At 35.4% G+C, this 18115-nt stretch overlaps 1 protein-coding gene across 1 annotated transcript in view; it reads right to left on the bottom strand.

Annotated features, from left to right (window-relative positions):
• Positions 1-18115, bottom strand: part of LOC107661915 (E3 ubiquitin-protein ligase RNF123-like) — a gene marked incomplete at its 5' end in the record, with an annotated part of 143018 nt that overhangs the window by 15732 nt on the left and 109171 nt on the right. The window contains one exon of the mRNA XM_016451706.1: positions 4617-4711. Coding sequence (XP_016307192.1) covers positions 4617-4711 — 95 coding nt within the window. The remainder of the gene's footprint in view (positions 1-4616; positions 4712-18115) is intronic.

Here is an 18115-nt window from a genome sequence, read left to right as displayed (position 1 = left end):
TTAGATCAAAAGGGTGCTTCTACTAAATACTGAGCAAAGGGTCTGAATACTTAGGACCATGTGATATTTCAGTTTTTCTTTTTTAATAAATCTGCAAAAATGTCAACGATTCTGTGTTTTTCTGTCAATATGGGGTGCTGTGTGTACATTAATGAGGAAAAAAAATTAACTTAAATGATTTTAACAAATGGCTGCAATATAACAAAGAGTGAAAAATTTAAGGGGGTCTGAATACTTTCCGTACCCACTGTATATATATACACACACATATATACACACACATATTAGGGCTGGGGATTTAACGCGTTAATTAGATTAATTAATTACGGTGAAAAATAACGGGTTGAAATTATTAACGCACTTAACGTACTTGCCCTTCCTCAGACCTATATGTGGGTCATCTGACATTTCATACAGTTGATTGATGACAAATATGATGCAGGGTAACAACTCTGCAACTAGTCAGAATGTCCCCAAAATTCAAGATATGGGGCAAAAATGCCCGTTTGAGTTTTTGTCTCATATTTACATCATATATTTAAGCAATATCACACGAGTGCAAATGTGATACTGATCCTATACAACAGTTCAATAAATAAAAAGTTAACATTATGCTATTTTAGACACAATGTCTGTTTTGCTCAATTTTGCCAACGAAAATATAAAGACAAAGCAGAATTGTTCGTCTCCGAGAGACACGCAGCTGCATTTCATTTCTTAATCCAAGTTTTGAACTAATTGGGTAAACCATTAGGCTCGTTGGATTTGAAGCGGCGCTGCACAGACCAATCGGTTTATGACATCAAAGTACCGCGAGAGCGATTCAAAAGCATAAGGAGTCGTCTCTTGCAGTACTTTGATGTCACACACCGATCGATCTGATGGTGATGATGATTCAAGTAGAACAAGCCTAATGATTCAATGGACAATTCATAAAGAACCATTTACTTCACTCCTGAATGAATCAGCCATTTGAACGAATCAAATGAATGAATGACTCAATGATTAAGCCATGTACCGCCACCTGCTGGCAGTTTTAGTTTATTATTTAGAGTATCATTTCATTAAAGAAATAATTTCATATTTCCATAGTAATAATAATACAATTTATAAAATAAACTATTAAAGGTACAGTTCACCCACCCAAAAATGACAATATTGTCATAATTTACTCACCCTCATGGTCCAAAAGAGTATATGTTATAAATGTTATGTTGAATCAAACACAATATTTCTTGCTGAAGCTACTTTTTGTAATGTCTGTTTGATGCTTCACAACAATGACTTTAAATTATCTTTTGGGAGTAATTTCTCAGCCAAATTTGATGTCTGATTAATTTGCAATTAATTAGATTAATTAATCTCCACATCATGTAATTAATTAGATTAAAAGTCGCTTACCAGCCCTAATACTGTAATTAAAATCACTTCGTTCACCACACAACAAACAAGCAAAACAAACAAAAAAACAAGCATGCAACAAAAAAGAAAAATGTTCACACAACATGACAAACATACAATCAAACAAAAAAGCAAGCAACAAGTAAAACAAAGCAAAACAACCAAAAAGTAAAAAAGCAAACCGTAATCAATTAAACAACAAATAAAAAGACAATTTGAAATAAATGTTGACACAACATGACAAACAAAAAAATTTAAAAAATCAAGCAAGCAAAAAGTAAAACAAAGCAAAAGAATATGCAAAACAACAAAAAGCAATTTGTTTAAGTGAGTTTTGTTGTTGATTGCTTTTTGTATAAACAAAAAATAATAAAAAAAAAAATTGTGAATAAATGTTATGTTCATGACAAAATCTTGGCTGCCCAGCTAAATTCAACTATACAAGAAAAAATGTCCTTGGTAGAATTATATGTCATGCCAGCTGCCCATATTTACTAATATATCCTATTTTAACATGATTATCAAAAGATTATATGGCTATTATAGAAAATAAACATGCTTATTTCTTGTGCTGTTGCAATGCAGCAGACTGCACAACTCAATTTAACGCAGAGGCAAATTATCTGTTTAAATTGAATTGGCTGCTCTGTGCTGAGGTGGGTCTGCTGCTGCTGCTGCTGTATTGTGAGAGATGGGAATGGACGATCATATTTCTCTGCAGAGGGGAAGCTCTTGGGGGAAGAGCTTCACTTTCTGCTGTCTAATGCTGAGGTGGATAGCGGCTGTGGAAAGACCTGAATGGGCCGGCCATTACATTAACGTTATGCCACAGAAACCTCAGGGAACTTTGTGATTCCACTTCAGAAAATCACTAACAGGCTTTTATTGCCACCCTGCTCATGCTGTTAAAAGCTACAGCAGGATTTGTTGCTTAAGGTGCTTGAAGGACCATAAAGTAGTCATTTACTGTACAGTGCAATGGTGACACTGAAGCTGTCCTTGTCTTACATTGGTTCAGGTAGATCCATCCATCCAAATTAAAAGAAGAGTACAAGATGGAGGAGGACGGAGAAGAAGGCCAGATTGACTTTTTCAAAGATGATACCATTGATGAATGAATCGCTTCATTTTCGTGAATGAAACAAGCCTTTTAAAGGACAGCTGGTTCAATATGTTTTAAGTTCCAAGGTTAGACTGAACACTGAAAAATTGTTGATTTTTTGTGTGTCCTTTGCTGAATGACAATCAGGTACACGACAGCTTGACACATTAGGAATAAACAGCAGTGCGAATTAATGAGATTGCTTGTAAAACCATTCTTATGTAATTTGTTGCATGAATTACAGAGCCCCTAAGAGGACATAGCGAAAAAATTACTAGATGCGAGGAAATGCTTCTGCATTCTCTCACAACACATTTGCATTCTCTTGCAAAAGTATTGCGTTCTCCTGAGAAACGTTGTTTTCTCGCAAAATATTTGCATTCTCTCGCAAAAGAGTTGCGTTCTCCTTTATTGTTCCCCGAAGAAATGTTGCACTCTCTCATACAAGCACTGCGTTCTCCTGAGAAACTTTGCGTTTTCTCACAAAATACTAGTGTTCTCCCAAATGTTTTGCATTCCCCCAAGTAATGTTGTGTTGTTGTATGATAATAGTGTTTTTGACAGAAATGTGGCGTTCTCCCACAAAAATTTGTGTTTCTCCAAAAGTACTGCATTACCCTGAAAAACTTTGTTCTCTCACAAAAGTATTGTTCTCCTAAGAAACTTTGCATTTTCTCGCAAGAATGTATTGTGCTCCCCCAAGTAACTTTGCATTCTCTCACGAAAATAGATTAAAAAAAAGATATTCACCATTACTCACCACTCACCAGACACTCACCATGAAAAAGATACTCACCATTATCGAGCAAAAGTTTTGCATTATCCCAAAATTATTGCATTCCATCGAGAAACTGTTCTCTTACAAAACATTGGCGTTTTCTCTGGCAAAAGTATCGTGTTACCTCAAGAAACATTGCATTCTCTAGCGAAAGTATTATGTTCTCCCAACAAACTTTGTTCTCTCGCAAAATATTTGCATTCTGTCTCAAAAGTATTGCGCTTTCCCAAGAAACGTTGCATTCTCTCACCAAAGTATTGCATTCACCTGAGAAACTTTGCATTTTCTCGCACTCCCTCAAGTAATGTTGCATTCTCTAATGAAACTTTGCATTTTCTCAGAAAAAATTTTACTAAAAATAGTTCTTCCAAAAGTATTGCATTCTTCCAAGAAATGTTGCGTTCTCTCAACAAAATATTGTTTCCCCAAAAAACTTGGCGTTCTCTTGCAAAAGTTTTGCCTTCCCCCAAGAAACTTTGTTCTCTCACAAACCATTTGCATTTTCTCGCAAAAGTAATATGTTCTCCCATGAAACGTTGCATTCTCTTTGATCTCCATTTGAGAAACTTTGATCTCTTCCAAAAGTAATGCATTCTCCCAAAACTTTACATTCTTTTGCCGTTTTTTTTTACCAACAATTTTATTTTAAGTTCAACCAGTCCTTGCATTATTCGCAAAAGTTTGCCATCTTGTCTTATTTGCGCAATGTTTGAATTCTATATGTTTACATCCTTTATAAATACACACCATACTTCATCAAAATTTTATCAAACAAACAAAATTATTAAATAAACTAACTATTGATTGTTTTTTGCTACCGTCTAAACATTTGAATGATTATTGCATATTTACTTATTGCACATTAAAATATTTACAGGTAACTGTACTCCTATGGTCACAAACACTTATTATATAACTACACCATGATGATTATTAGTAGATTTTCATGGCAAAACAACACAAAAAAATACTGCAAATAGCACTGGAATTGTTTAGAATAGCTGTTGAAAAATCTGTTATTTTGGACTGAAATAATCAGAAAAAAAGTCACGTGAAGTCCTACATGGACTACCACACTCATTAAGCTCTGCAGAAGCAGATAAAGAACGTTTTATTTGTGTGAGCTTACATTATACTGAGATATTTAAATTTCAAAAGATCAAATGTTAACTTTGGCAGGATTTCTCAAGTTGTAAGTTGACCAAATCATTTTAACGGTTCATGAGGCAGCAGACAGCATATTGCTGTCCATCAGTGGCAGAGTTTGACTCTAGTCATGGTACGATGGAGAGGCTGGTTGTGGTTTGCTGAACCTGTGTGGGAAGCTGTACTCACCGCTGTGCTGGCAGCTGCCTGCTTGGACTCCTCCGTCAGGAAAGTTAGCATCTGTTCTACCTTCTGCTCTTCCTCCGTGCTGATGTAGTCCGTATCTACGCAAAACAAACACAAATGTCAGACTTTACACACCGTACTGACACATGGTACATTTGAGGAATTGCTCATTGGTGAGTTTTCCACAATGCAGATGCAAACAGCATGACTAAACATAGACCCGATTTCCAGCGTCAGTGCAGAATGCCATTTTTAGCTGGCAGTAGTCATCCATATGCATCCTTCCGGCGATCCATGCATTTATACAAAATATAAATTAACACATAACATGTTTTGACAGAAAACTATTTTTTTTACATTTTAAAATGTCAAAACAATTAAAAAGCAGCGTTTTTATCCCATGTGTTCAAAAAATGTTCACTATATATTTGCAAGCAACATATAAATGTCATAAAGAAGTGACTTTTTAAATGCGCATCTAGGAAAATGTTTCCAATGTAGTTTCTTAGTCTTTTTAAAGAATACAAACATTTATTCACATCAAGAAAGTTTTATTCAGTAACATGTTTATTTGCATCAGCGTTTTACATGCAATAACCTAAGATTTGCATAAAAATACACTGAAAATGATTGAACTAGATTTATTTTACAATTGTTTTTTTTTTTGTAATTTGTTACATACGTGTGTGTGTGTAATTATTAATTTATTCTAAAATGCATTTTACTATATATTACCCTTTTTTACTAATTCTCCCATTTATATTAATCAACTTTTAATTAAAAAAAATTTCAAAAATGTCTTTTTGTCTCAAAATGTAAAAAAACCTGAGCTCCTGAAATAACATTATAATCAGAACACTATTACAATATAATATTTTATAGCAGTGATGGTTTAGTTTTTTTTTTATATATATTTACATGCAAAATATAAATTAGAATTCCAAAGCAATGTGGCATTTTTTTATGGGCATATGTGACCCTGGATCACAAAACCAGTCATAAGTAACACAGGTATATCAATAGCCAACAATACATTGTATGGGTCAAAATTATCAGTTTTTCTTTTATGCCAAAATTCATGATATTAAGTAAAGATCCATGTTCCATGAAGATATTTTGTAAATTTCCTACTGTAAATACATCAAAACTGAATTTTTGATTAGTAATATGCATTGCTAAGAACTTAATTTGGACAACTTTAAAGGAGATTTTCACAATATTTAGAATGTTTTGCACCCTCAGATTCCAGATATTCAAATAGTTGTATCTCAGCCAAATATTGTCCAATCCTAACAAACCATACATCAAGTGAAAGCTTATTTATTCAGCCTTCGGATGATGTGTAGATCTCAATTTGACCCTTGTGACTGGTTTTGTGGTCCAGGGTCACATATAGGAATTTATTCAATAAATATGTTTCCATTGCAGTTTTGAAGTCTTTTTAGAGAATGATTACCCATTTAAAGCAATTTTAATGCACATTTGTATAATAAAATAATTATTTTATAATAAAAAGATCAGAAATTATGCACTTCACTCATATGCATGTAAAAGGAGGCAGCAGTTACGACATTCAAAGTCCCCTTCAGCAGCTATGACTGGCACAATCAAAAAAGATCTATGCCAAAGAAAAGACTTTCTAATTGCATTTACGCCATTTTTCCATCCATCACTCATTGGGTTTAATTGCTGGAGGGGAACGGTGTGAAAGACCCTCCCTCCATCACCCTCCACCCATTAGCCAGGCTCATCATAAATGCATCGGGATCAGCTTGATAATTTTAGACTCTCGTTGCGAGCGCCACAGGTCTGTGAGGCTCGTTTTTCCTTCAGCCTTTACTTTCCCCGCAGCAATTTCATGCTCGTCTAGTCTGCAACTGCCAAAATTGGTCCTGACATTGCCAATCATCGCTGCTCCGTCCAATGTTTTGGACTGATGAACAGCGTTGACAGCCGGCATCTTAATTGCGAGTGGAAGACGAAGTGGAAAAGCACTACGTTACGGCATCTGATGCCACAGTTCTGATGTTAAAATGTAGGTAGAATCACACAGCAGGTGGAAACAAGGTGGCAAGGTTTGGCTGGTTTGCATGCTTCAGTTAACAACTGCTGACAGATGTCACACTTACATGCTTTCTAGCTCTTTCTCTACTGACAGACATTCAAATGAAGTATATTCTGAATATTTTATTATATTATGTTTTACAGTGACCGATTTTTATATAGTTTTTTAATGGTTATAATTTAACAAAAATATTTATATATAATACAATGTCATGTATATATATATATATATATATATAGCTAGGCAATTCAGTCAAAAGTACAAAGGCAGCGCTATATACAGCATTGAAGTTACATAAAATAATGTGCTGAGATTTTGCCCTCAGCAAAATCTATTTGCTCTGGAACAAATAATAGATTAATGAGACCAAAGACTGCCCGTTAGATTTACCCAAAACAAAATATATCTCATGTTTAACCACTATAGAGACACCAGAGCCAGCGGTAAATTCCAGAAGATCTGGCCGAGGTAAGGCTGCTCTCGGCGGGTTCATGAGCGCTGAACGGCCGCTGACGTCCTGGAGCTCACATCTCTGAAAACGTCAAAGCAAATTTTCAAATAGACGTTATCTTTATTAAAGGGTTAGTTCACCCAAAAATGAAAATTAACTTGTGTTTTACTCACCCTCGAGGACCAGTCTCCTCTTGGTTTATATCGAAATCCTCCGACATTTTTCTCTTTGCAAATCTTCGGTTTGTACTTCTAATTCGTGACTGGTGTTTTGTTTTGTTCTCTCTTCGCATTCGTCACCATTCACGCAACGCCGACGTCTTACGTCATCCGCCGGAATGGCTTTCGCGTATGACAGATACCAGAAGTGAGAGAAAAGTGTTTATTACATTTGAAATATGGATATTTTTCTTACAAAAACACATGGATTCGCTACAGGAGGCCTTTATTCATCCCCCGGAGCCGTGTCAGGCATATTTTATTATGGATGTGCGCGCTTTATTTGACGACTTGTGGACTGTTCAACTGCAACACCCGCTGACTGCAATGATAGAACTTGGAATAGCCAGGACAATTTTTAATATAACTCAGACTGGATTCGTCTGAAAGAAGAAAGTCATATACACCTAGGATGCCTCGAGGGTGAGTAAAACACAAGCTAATTTTCATTTTTGGGTGAACTAACCCTTTAACAAACCGCATATTTGAAGTCCAAACAAGTATATTCTCGCCTAACATGCTCTTAAAACTACATTCCGTGACACAAAACAGTATTATTTTTCAATTATAGTGGATTTGGGCATCCGCCATGACACTCGCTGTGAGAAATACAGCAACTTTGGCAAGTGGCGTGATACAAAAGGTGAAATGGCTGTTAGAGTTCTGTTGAACTCTAATATCAACAATCTTATCAGCCAATCAAATTCGAGGACCAGAAGGAACAGTTGTGTGTAGAGATACAGTTCACGCTAATTTAAAAAGGTATCAGCTTTTAACAGCTTTTGTCGTTGTTGTGAAAACCTAAAATAATAATACAAACAGAACACTATTATAATACAATATTATGAATATTATGCTTTAGCTATTCATTATTCATGTTTTCATACAGTAACATGATGACTAGCATGTAAATTGCAAGTTGTCAGGCTGCTAGCAAAGCACTTGAGTTTAGCGGCATTCATTCACTGTTCAGCTTCATCTCACGTCGCTCAAGCAGAACAAGAGAGTCAGATTTTTCTTAATTGGCGAGATTTGAGTCCTCTGTGTTTGATGACGTCTAAAGCATGCGCTCAATTCACGGCACCCATCCAGAAGCTCTGGCAGATTGTTCTGATGACGGCCATCAAGTCTAGCACGTTTCCTTGGGTTAGTGAGTGTCTGGAAAGCCTCGCGATCAGCATCTGCTGCAGAGCACACGTTACACCTGCACATTATGAACGCTGCACTGATATTTACATGGAATATTTATAAGCTGTGTTAATAAAACTTTTGTCCTTTATCACTGGGAAACCCTTCCAGGTTTGAAAGCACCATCATTAACACAGATCAAAATGCATCAATCAACTGGCGAATCTCACACAAACTCAGCCTGCAGAACTTCAATCAATTGTTCATCCAAATATGAACATTCTGACATTATTTGCTCGCCCACATAGTACCCCAAGCCTACTCTTTAGAAATAAAAAAATACATAGATGAATAAAATAAATGGACAATGAGGCTATCAAATCCCACAAAATAATTTAAAAAGGGCTACTACAAATTTGTTTAGATTCAGTTTGATTATTTTTGAAATTTGTTTTAAATTAAATAACACATACAAAAATATTTTGAAGAAAATTAAGAAAGTTTTTTAATATTTAAATATTATTTAAAAATTTATAAATTATTATAATTTATCTATTTTTAGTATTTATTATAATTAATTTTAGATGTAATTTATGTATATTAAAAACATGAATAATTTATTATTATATAATTCCATTTTTATAGAAATCCGGAAGGGGGCCAACACTTTTTCACACCACTGTATATACAATATACATAAAGAGAATGTACTAAAAACAAAATTAATGTTAACTGGGGACCTACAAAAACTAAGTGGGATTAAAAATAAAATAAAAGGTGTGGTACTGATTCGTTATGAATCAGTTTGGTTCATATTTACAAGCTTTCGATTATACAGTTTGATCAGATTTACTGGGAGCATTTATAATGTCCATTTTGCTTACATATCAAATAAATTGTAATAAAATTTGACTATACATAATTATATAAAAATATTGTTTTGATTATATTAAATTATTTTAATAAATAATACAATATTGATTTTAATATTTTTATATTAGTTTTTAAAAACAAAGGAGTCGTTCTAACTTGGTACACTGCAAAATACAGTATTTTACAATTTTCAATTATGTCACATAATATTGGACACGTCACATTTTGATGCGCTTTATTTTAATTAAATGACATGCCACATTGTATTGTAGCTAACAAAACATACTGACAAATATTGTTTTTCTCATAGTATTCTATTGTAAGGCTCCAGCAGACTTGGAATATAGTGCATAAGTGTTATGGATAAGTTTAGTGGTTTATAGTTCCCATTATAAAAAGAAGTGCCAAACTTCTCCAATTTACCTTCTTTTTTTCTCACAATAGATATAAGGCCAATGGGTTTGGGACGCAATGCAGGGGAGTAAATAATGACAGAATTTGGGCTAAAACAACTCTAAACTGTTTTAATAACGGCTTGGACCACACAAGTAACTCTCCACGAGCCTCCCACACACAGCGCAGTCCTTCAGAGGAGCGCCATCTAGACATTAATTAGTCCTTCGACTCGCCCTAGAGGATCCATGTCAAAAGCCACGCAGCCGGATCAATGCCGCATCCCATCCAAACCGGCGGCTTTGTGAAAGGAACACGGCTGATTGTCATTATGGCCATTAGCATCCCTGTGGAAGCTCCGTCAGAGGCGCTGGGATAATGAGATGGGACGGTCGTGCTGCGCTGGTTTGAGGAAGGCTGTGGTATTTTGACCTGTCATTAGATCCTGCACAGGTCGGCTCGAGTGCTTGACGATGGACATACCCTTTGAAGAGCTAATGTGGACCACCTACGGCCCGCCTTTCCTCATTACTCTCTCTGTTCCTCTGATTTCTTTGTTATAAATGTCTTCCTGTATGCCGGCACAATGAATCTGCGCTGCCTTCAGCACTCATTCATTATACAGTATATGGCTGCTGTAGCTGTGTGCACATGGAAGTCCTTCGGCCCTCCAGGCGATCTGAGCATGGACTGAGCTTTCTTTTTAACATGACTTTCAGATTTAATTCTGAATTCTGCCACTGCAAAAGGAATTTAAATAATAATAATAATTATTATTATTATTATCATTGTTATTGTTTTTATTATTATTATTAATATTATTGTTATAATTATTATTGTTATCAATGTAATATATTTTAAAATTTGTATAATATAAATTTACATATAAATGAAATTCAAAATGTATGAGTATTACACGTAAATATATAAACAAATAAATATTTAAATAACTGCGTGTGTGTAATTTTTTAAAATGTGAATATAATACAAACAAGAATGTATTAATTTATATCAATTTATTTGAATTAAAAATAAATAAAACAAAACAAAGATTTTATATATATATATGAATGACTGTAAGTTTATAAATAACTTTAAGTATATATGAAACTGTATATGCAAAGTTTTTATATATAACATTATTAATCTGAATGAATAGATACAAAACTGAATAAGTAAATGTAACTCATGAATATATGTAAAGAAGTAAACCAGAAAATATAGTTGTAAGTTTGATATATTAATATAAATTATGAATAGATAAAGCTAGTAGGGATGTAAGGTTATTATCAATATTGTGATATCGCGTTATTATCGTGGTCACATGACGATATAAAACGATACGGGCAAAAAGTGTAGTTTTTAAAATATATTTAAACTTCTTATTCTAACATAAAAGGTCTTTAAAGTTGTGTTTTGGGCCGTTATGCTTTGGCACAGTATCTGTCAAACAAACGAAATCCGAAAGCACAATATGCTTAATCCCTTTATCAAGTCTGTTTTTGCTGCGCGTTTCAAAGCGAAGCGCACACATTGTTCAGGTGATCGGCTCGTGATCCGGTGATTTCCGCGCCTCAGAACGGCTCCGTTCATAATAAATGAATGCAGTGAACTGGTTTATTGCACATGCTGTGAGTTTAGCGCGCGTTTGGGTGCGCAACAGCCACCAGTTAGGCTTTATTTCCGCGACAGATGATTACAGCATTTCACTAGATTTGTAGTGAGATGCGTTTTTGTTTTTGTAAGCCTGTTTTCACTGAAGCTGGAGATTTCCTTCAAAATAAAAGTTCTACTGCTGTTTCTATCAAAATAAAAGCTTAAAAGTGCAGCATGAATTGCTGACAGCGGTTTAAATGCAGTCCAAATTCAAAATATCTCTTTCAAGTGTAGAAATCAGGAAATAAGTATTGTAATTTCCCTAATGTATTGTACAGCAAAAAAATTATATACCTATGAAATATTCATTTTCATTTATTTTACAGTGGAAATTTGTTTTTTTTCTTGTACAATATATGACTATTACTGTCATAGGAATAACAATAATATAAAATTGTTGTTGTTATTATTATTATTCTATCCTAATTTGTTTTGCTTCCTATAACACCAGTGTGAATGTAATTTAGACTGAGACAGTATACCACAAATAAAAGAGGGATGAGTCCCCTTTAAAGGTCAGGTACAAGTCAATTCATTAACTTTTTTTCTGACTTAAATTTTCTTAGTTAAAGAGCAGGTCATATGCAGGTCATATGGGTTTTTGAAAAATATCTCTTTTGCATATTCTGATTTATAACTATATATTCTGATTTACTTCTTTATATTCTAATTTACATTTATATATTCAGAATTTACATGATTATTTCCTGTTCAGCCCTTCATAATTATATGCTAAGAATTATACACATTATCATGTAAATTATTTATTTAATTGTATTGTAACATATTTCATGATTTAACTGTATTAATTTGAAAAATATCTGAAAATACATATTTTCTATACAAAATTGCTTTCCAAGACCGGAGGAATAAACAGCACATTAACAATATCAGCAGTGGCTCAGGGAACGATGCCAGTATCAACATGCCAACTTCTCCTTCACTAATTCTTCCATTAAACTTCACACACAATATGCTACGATATAAATAAATAACATTCTGCGCACATTCAGTTTTTTTCACATTTGAAACACCCTGCAGACTTGGACGTGCTACCGAGAGAAAGTTTGGCCAAGTGCATTAATAATGATCTATAAAATAAAGACAGTAGCACTTCTTAGATGTGACATTGCTAGCATGAGGGAGCGTAGCAGTTTTGATTTAATAACACAACATCTGATATTGGCAGAGACGAGAAATAATGAAGTGGTGGACATATTTCCACATACTAATTAATGCTGCTCAGGCAGCACCTGCCCTTCGTTTGCAGTTTTGTAATGAGCTGAGGGAGAAAGTAGACATAAAAATGAAGAAAGTGTTGAAATAATAGAAGGAGACATTTGAGAAGAGAAGTGAAACAGCATGGGAAAGTAATTTTTTTTCCTTCAGTGACTCCAGAAAGTAATACTAGGCCATTTCTTACTGCATACTTCATGTTCTGAGTACGTATAACGTTTTATGTATAATTCAGTATAAGAATGGTGTCGCATTATATATCCTCATTATAACATATTGAATGTGTAAACACATTGCGTTAACATATTGAATGAAATACTATTATTATAAATTGTACTATTTTTCAAAAACCGCATTAGTATCAGCACATGTTGCTATTTTTGCCATGACAAACTGACAGTTTATTAAGATAATATTCCAGGTGTTTCTTCATTTGTTTCCTTTTCTTTAATTGAAAAGTTTTAAACTTTATTTTAATTGATAATCTATTTCGTTTTTTCTTTCTTTTTATTTATCCTGTTAGACTGTTGTAAAAAAACATGTTTAACTCTTAAAGTAATAGTTCATCCAAAAATGAAAATACTTAGAAAAGTTTGTTTCTTCAAGGGGAAATATTTGCTCACCAATGGATCCTCTGCAGTGAATGGGTGCCGTCAGAATAAGAGCCCAAACAGATGATAAAATAATCACAATAATCCACAAGTAATCCACACGGCTCAAGTCCATCAGTTAACATCTTGTGAAGTGAAAAAATGTGTGTTTGTAAGAAACAAATCCATCAAGACATTTTTAACTTCAAAACATCACTTCTGGCCAAAATATGAGTCTGTAATCCATAATAACACTTCCCCAGTGAAAAAGTCCATCTCCTGTTGTCCTCTCACATCAAAATCCACCAACATATTTGTTTAGAGCATGTTTTGAGACTATTTTGAATTATAAACAGTGTTTGATCTGTGCATATTTTTTCACCTGATTCAGACGAGATGACTTTTTCACTGGAGAAAGTGTTATTATGGACTCATATTTTAGTCAGAAGCAACAGTATAAAGTTAAAAACGTCTTGATGGATTTGTTTCTTACAAACATGCAACTTTTGGCTTCACAAGATGTTAATTGATGGACTGGAGTGGTGTGGATTACTTGTGGATTATTGTGATGTTTTTATCAGCTGTTTGGACTCTCATTCTTACGGCACCCATTCACTGCAGAGCATCCATTAGCGAACAAGTGACGTAATGCTACATTTCTCCAAACATGATGAAGAAACAAACTCATCTACAACTATGATGGCCTGAGGGTGAGTGATGGCATTATTCACATGATTCAAAGAATCTGATTCCAAATTTATTCTCAACTGGATTTCCCCCAAACTTTCACAGGCGAAATCCAATAATTTCCCAAATCCATGCAATCGGGAATCGAATGATCGAAAATATTTATCCAAGCAGATTTTGCAAGAGGTTAAAGTTAATCATGTTGACCAACAAAAAGCAGCTTGGTATTGACCTAAAAATGACTAAATCAAATCAAAACCCAATGAATGGAATTGATTCACTGTCACTCCAAAGATTCACATTCCTCTTAGTCACTATTAGCAAAGTATTTAACAATTTCTGATGCTTATCTGACTCTAAAACATGTCTGATTAAATTACAGAAATTGCTATTATATATATAATCAACCATTATGATATAAAAACACCAGTAATATGTTCTCCATACTTCTAAAATAGCACAAGTATCATAGTAGTAGCTATTCTGAACACTGTCTCTTTCGTTTTAGCCTGGAACCTCGACGATGACACAAATGTGTAACCCAATTACATCTAATGACGTTTCCTAAAAACAAGTCCCGAGGCTCAGAGTGTCCCTGTTCGCTCGAGTAAACCATGTCACGCTGCTCAACTGGGTTCAGATGTTGGTGGGCCCGTAATGCGTCCCTCGAGTCTTCAAGCAAAAGGGTGAAAAAGGCCGAAGGACAATTCCCAACCAATCTGATCTCAGGAATGGAGTCTGATAGCAATGACCCAGTTTAGTGCTGGAAAACAGAGGAGGTGGGAGGAGCGGGGCTTCTGTGAAAGCAGGGACAGACAGGAACTGAGGCCGGACGTGGTGTCCATGGCGACCCTCGGTCTCCATGACTACCAGATAGACCAGCTTCTTCCTCGCGAGCCTGGAGATTCACACCACACTGTCCAGCAGAACTGAGCGGAATGGGCAGTGTGAGGAAAACCAGTCTGAATGAAGAGTTTGAGATGATAAACAACAACAAAGACTAAAATCAAGCTGAGTGTGGAAACTTGGAAATCTGATTTCTGCTGACCTACAATCTGTAACCTGTAGGCAACTTGCGATTCATTTGATTCAAAGAATCACGATTCGATTCCAGACTGATTCTCATTGCTTGATATGTGGGAAGTTCTCAGTAACAGCATAAATGTGTGGTCAGATTTCCTGTTATTTGGCAAATTTTTGTGAGCAAAATCCAGTAATTTAATAAGAAATTCATGCGATTGGGAATTCTGTGTGAGAGCGAAAGATTTCGCAACAGGATCAAGTTAGTAACGCAAATTGGCTAACAGAAAGCTTCTAGGATTGAAAGCTACATCTCTACACTATTAACAATTGTCTACAAAATGTTGCCGAAATTTTGCTGAAGTGTCCACACTTTTAAGATGCAAATCATTGGTTACATAAGATGGTTTGTTGTAGTACATAGTAACTGAATATTTGTTTTATATTCATGATTTTGTTGGCAATATAAACTAATTGTTATTGTGATCATGCTTTATTGTCCATTACGTTTTCTAGTTTGATTAAGTTTGATGATCATTTCTAATCAAGTTTTGTGATACAGAGGAATTATTTAATAGTGTCTGATTTGAACTTCAGGAGTGTAAAATTTCTATGAATCAGTCCGAGCTGTACATCAACTTTCAAAAACATTCCCAGCTAGCCATTTTTGCATTTTTAATTAATAATTCTTCTTATTATTGAAAAAAAAAAAGTTAAACTGAACGTGACAGAGATCTGACACGCATGCTCGTAGTTTCATTTGTGCTTTAATATAAAGTGATCCAGGCTACAGTGCGCACCGCTGTATTTGTGCGTGCAATTGAAGAGCACGCGCAATGAGCACAGTACTAGTGTTGTCAAAAGACCCGGTATTTCGGTACCAAGTCGGTACTAAAAAAATGAAAACGTTACGGTACCAGGTTTTTTTAAGTACCGGTGGTACGGAGTACCCGGTCAACCCGGTTCTTGATGCGCTATCCCAGGGGTGGCGTACGTCAGTCCTGGAGAGCCGCAGCCCTGCAGAGTTTTGCTTCAACCCTAATCAAACACACCTGAACAAGCTAATCAAGGTCTGAAGGGTTACTAGAAAGCTACAGGCAGGTGAGTTTTAATTAGGGTTGGAGCTGAACTCTGCAGGGCTGCGGCTCTCCAGGACCGGAGTTCGCCCCGCTGCGCTATCAGAAAGCTATCCTCTTCCAGTGTTGCCAAGTCCGCGGTTTTCCCGCGGAATTGGGCTGCTTTAACACTGTTGGTTGAAAAACGACCCCATTCATGTGATATTTAGCCCCTGGAATGCAAATTTTACCAGGGGAACCCCGCCAAAACATGCGTATTTTATCCTCGGAACGCGATTTTTAACGGGGACCCCCTCGAAACGCGATTGGGCGGGTTTTGTTGTGAAAACCTGGCAACCTCTTCATAAAAGCAGTGGCGACCTCAAGAGGAGGAAACGCATCAAACTAACAAAACACCCCGATCAAGTTCAAGCAGGTATGTTTCAATTACATTTTTAATATTTAGAGCCTCTGTTGGGAATATTATTCCATATTTTAATTTGAATTTCGGATTGAAATAAACATCGCCGTTAGCATATATGTAGTTAACTTTACTGTACAATGTTAGATCTAGTAACATCTTACAGTGAGTGAACAAAATATTTTTTTAAAACATTCATTAATGTTTGTGAATGTTATTTAATACAAACACTTGATCATTCATGTTTGTTCATTGTGCATTAAATAATTTTAACAGATTGAACTTTGAAATTAACCCTAATAAGAATAATTGCCATATAACTATTGTTTATTGTTAGGTCATGTTATCTAACAAATACAATCTTATTGTAAAGTGTTTTTAATACTACAGTTTGCATCTATTTGATATACACTTAATATTTGTAATCTTATCTAAATTTATTATAAAAGCTGAGGTTTGTTATTTACTGAAAAGTTATATTTTAGCTGGTGTCAATGATCTAATGTTGAATTTGATCAGACTCAGCCCACTGCTTTACTGAAGTATATTATATTTTCCTTTTACAGCTGCAGACTGAGGAAGATCCTGAAAACACCAGCAAACCCTAAAACAGACAACAGTTTACAGATGTTTTTCAGTGGCAGCAGAACTATGACTAAACTTTTGGGTGAAACTTGTTTACTTTTTTCATACTTTTATTTCTTGTGGAAAAACTTGAAACAATTTTAAATAAGTATAAAGAATGGCATTGGTTTTGTACATTTAATTTTTGTTTAACGTTATTAATAAAAATGTTGTTCAATTAGCATGTTTTTGTGTTTTGCTTTGGTACCGATGGATGGATGTGGATTTTCACTGGTATCGGTACCGAATACTGAAATTTTGGTACCGTGACAACACTACACAGTACAATGGCTAACAGGACAGGAAAATTGTTTTTTACTGACATATGGCCTGAAAACATCTCATCTGACCGCAGTTCACAGTTGTTCTACTGAAGCTGCCTCGTCACCTGTACCGTTTCTGTGCTTGTTTGACTAGTGCCTGTCGCTGAGGCGCAGTGGAGTGCGCATCTGAAAAGTATCCTGTTTGACATGGTTGTAAAGACGTTCTGCATCTAAATAAATGCAATTCTTGTCAAGAAAAAAAGAGACAGAAGCAGCAGCTGTGTGTGGGGTGGCCAAACCTAGCTCCTCCTCAGGCGTTAATTGCGTTAAAGGGGTCATATGGATGCTATTTCAATTTTTCCTTTCTCTTTGGAGTGTTACAAGCTCTTGGTGCATAAAGAAGATCTGTAACGTTGCAAAGACTAAAGTCTCAAATCCAAAGAGATATTCTTTATAAAAGTTAAGAGTCAACCACGCCTACCTAAAACGGCTCGTTCTAACACGCCCCCACATATCTACCTCACTATGTGGGAAGATTTGCATAACGCCACCCAAATGTTCATGCAAAGAAAGAAGGTGTAACTTTTATTCTCGCTGTAGTATTGTTGTTGCCGCCGCCGCCATGTCGTGAAGGCGCTGTGTGCTTCATTGTGAAAGCGAAACTACTTTGTTTGGCCTTCCAAAAGAGGACGATATCCGCTTCATCATGACTAGAGCAGATCCGTGCTGGTCGCTGAGGAAATGCATTAACTTCGCGCGGTGGATCGCCGGATCGGCTTTCACCGTGGAAGAAGCGGAGTCCAGCCCGGAGTCGTCACATGT

This window comes from Sinocyclocheilus anshuiensis, unplaced genomic scaffold, assembly GCF_001515605.1.
Source record: "Sinocyclocheilus anshuiensis isolate Anshui unplaced genomic scaffold, SAMN03320099.WGS_v1.1 scaffold751, whole genome shotgun sequence".
NCBI lineage: Eukaryota > Metazoa > Chordata > Actinopteri > Cypriniformes > Cyprinidae > Sinocyclocheilus > Sinocyclocheilus anshuiensis.
Note: the sequence above shows the minus strand (reverse complement) of the source record. Positions and strands in the feature narration are given on the sequence as shown.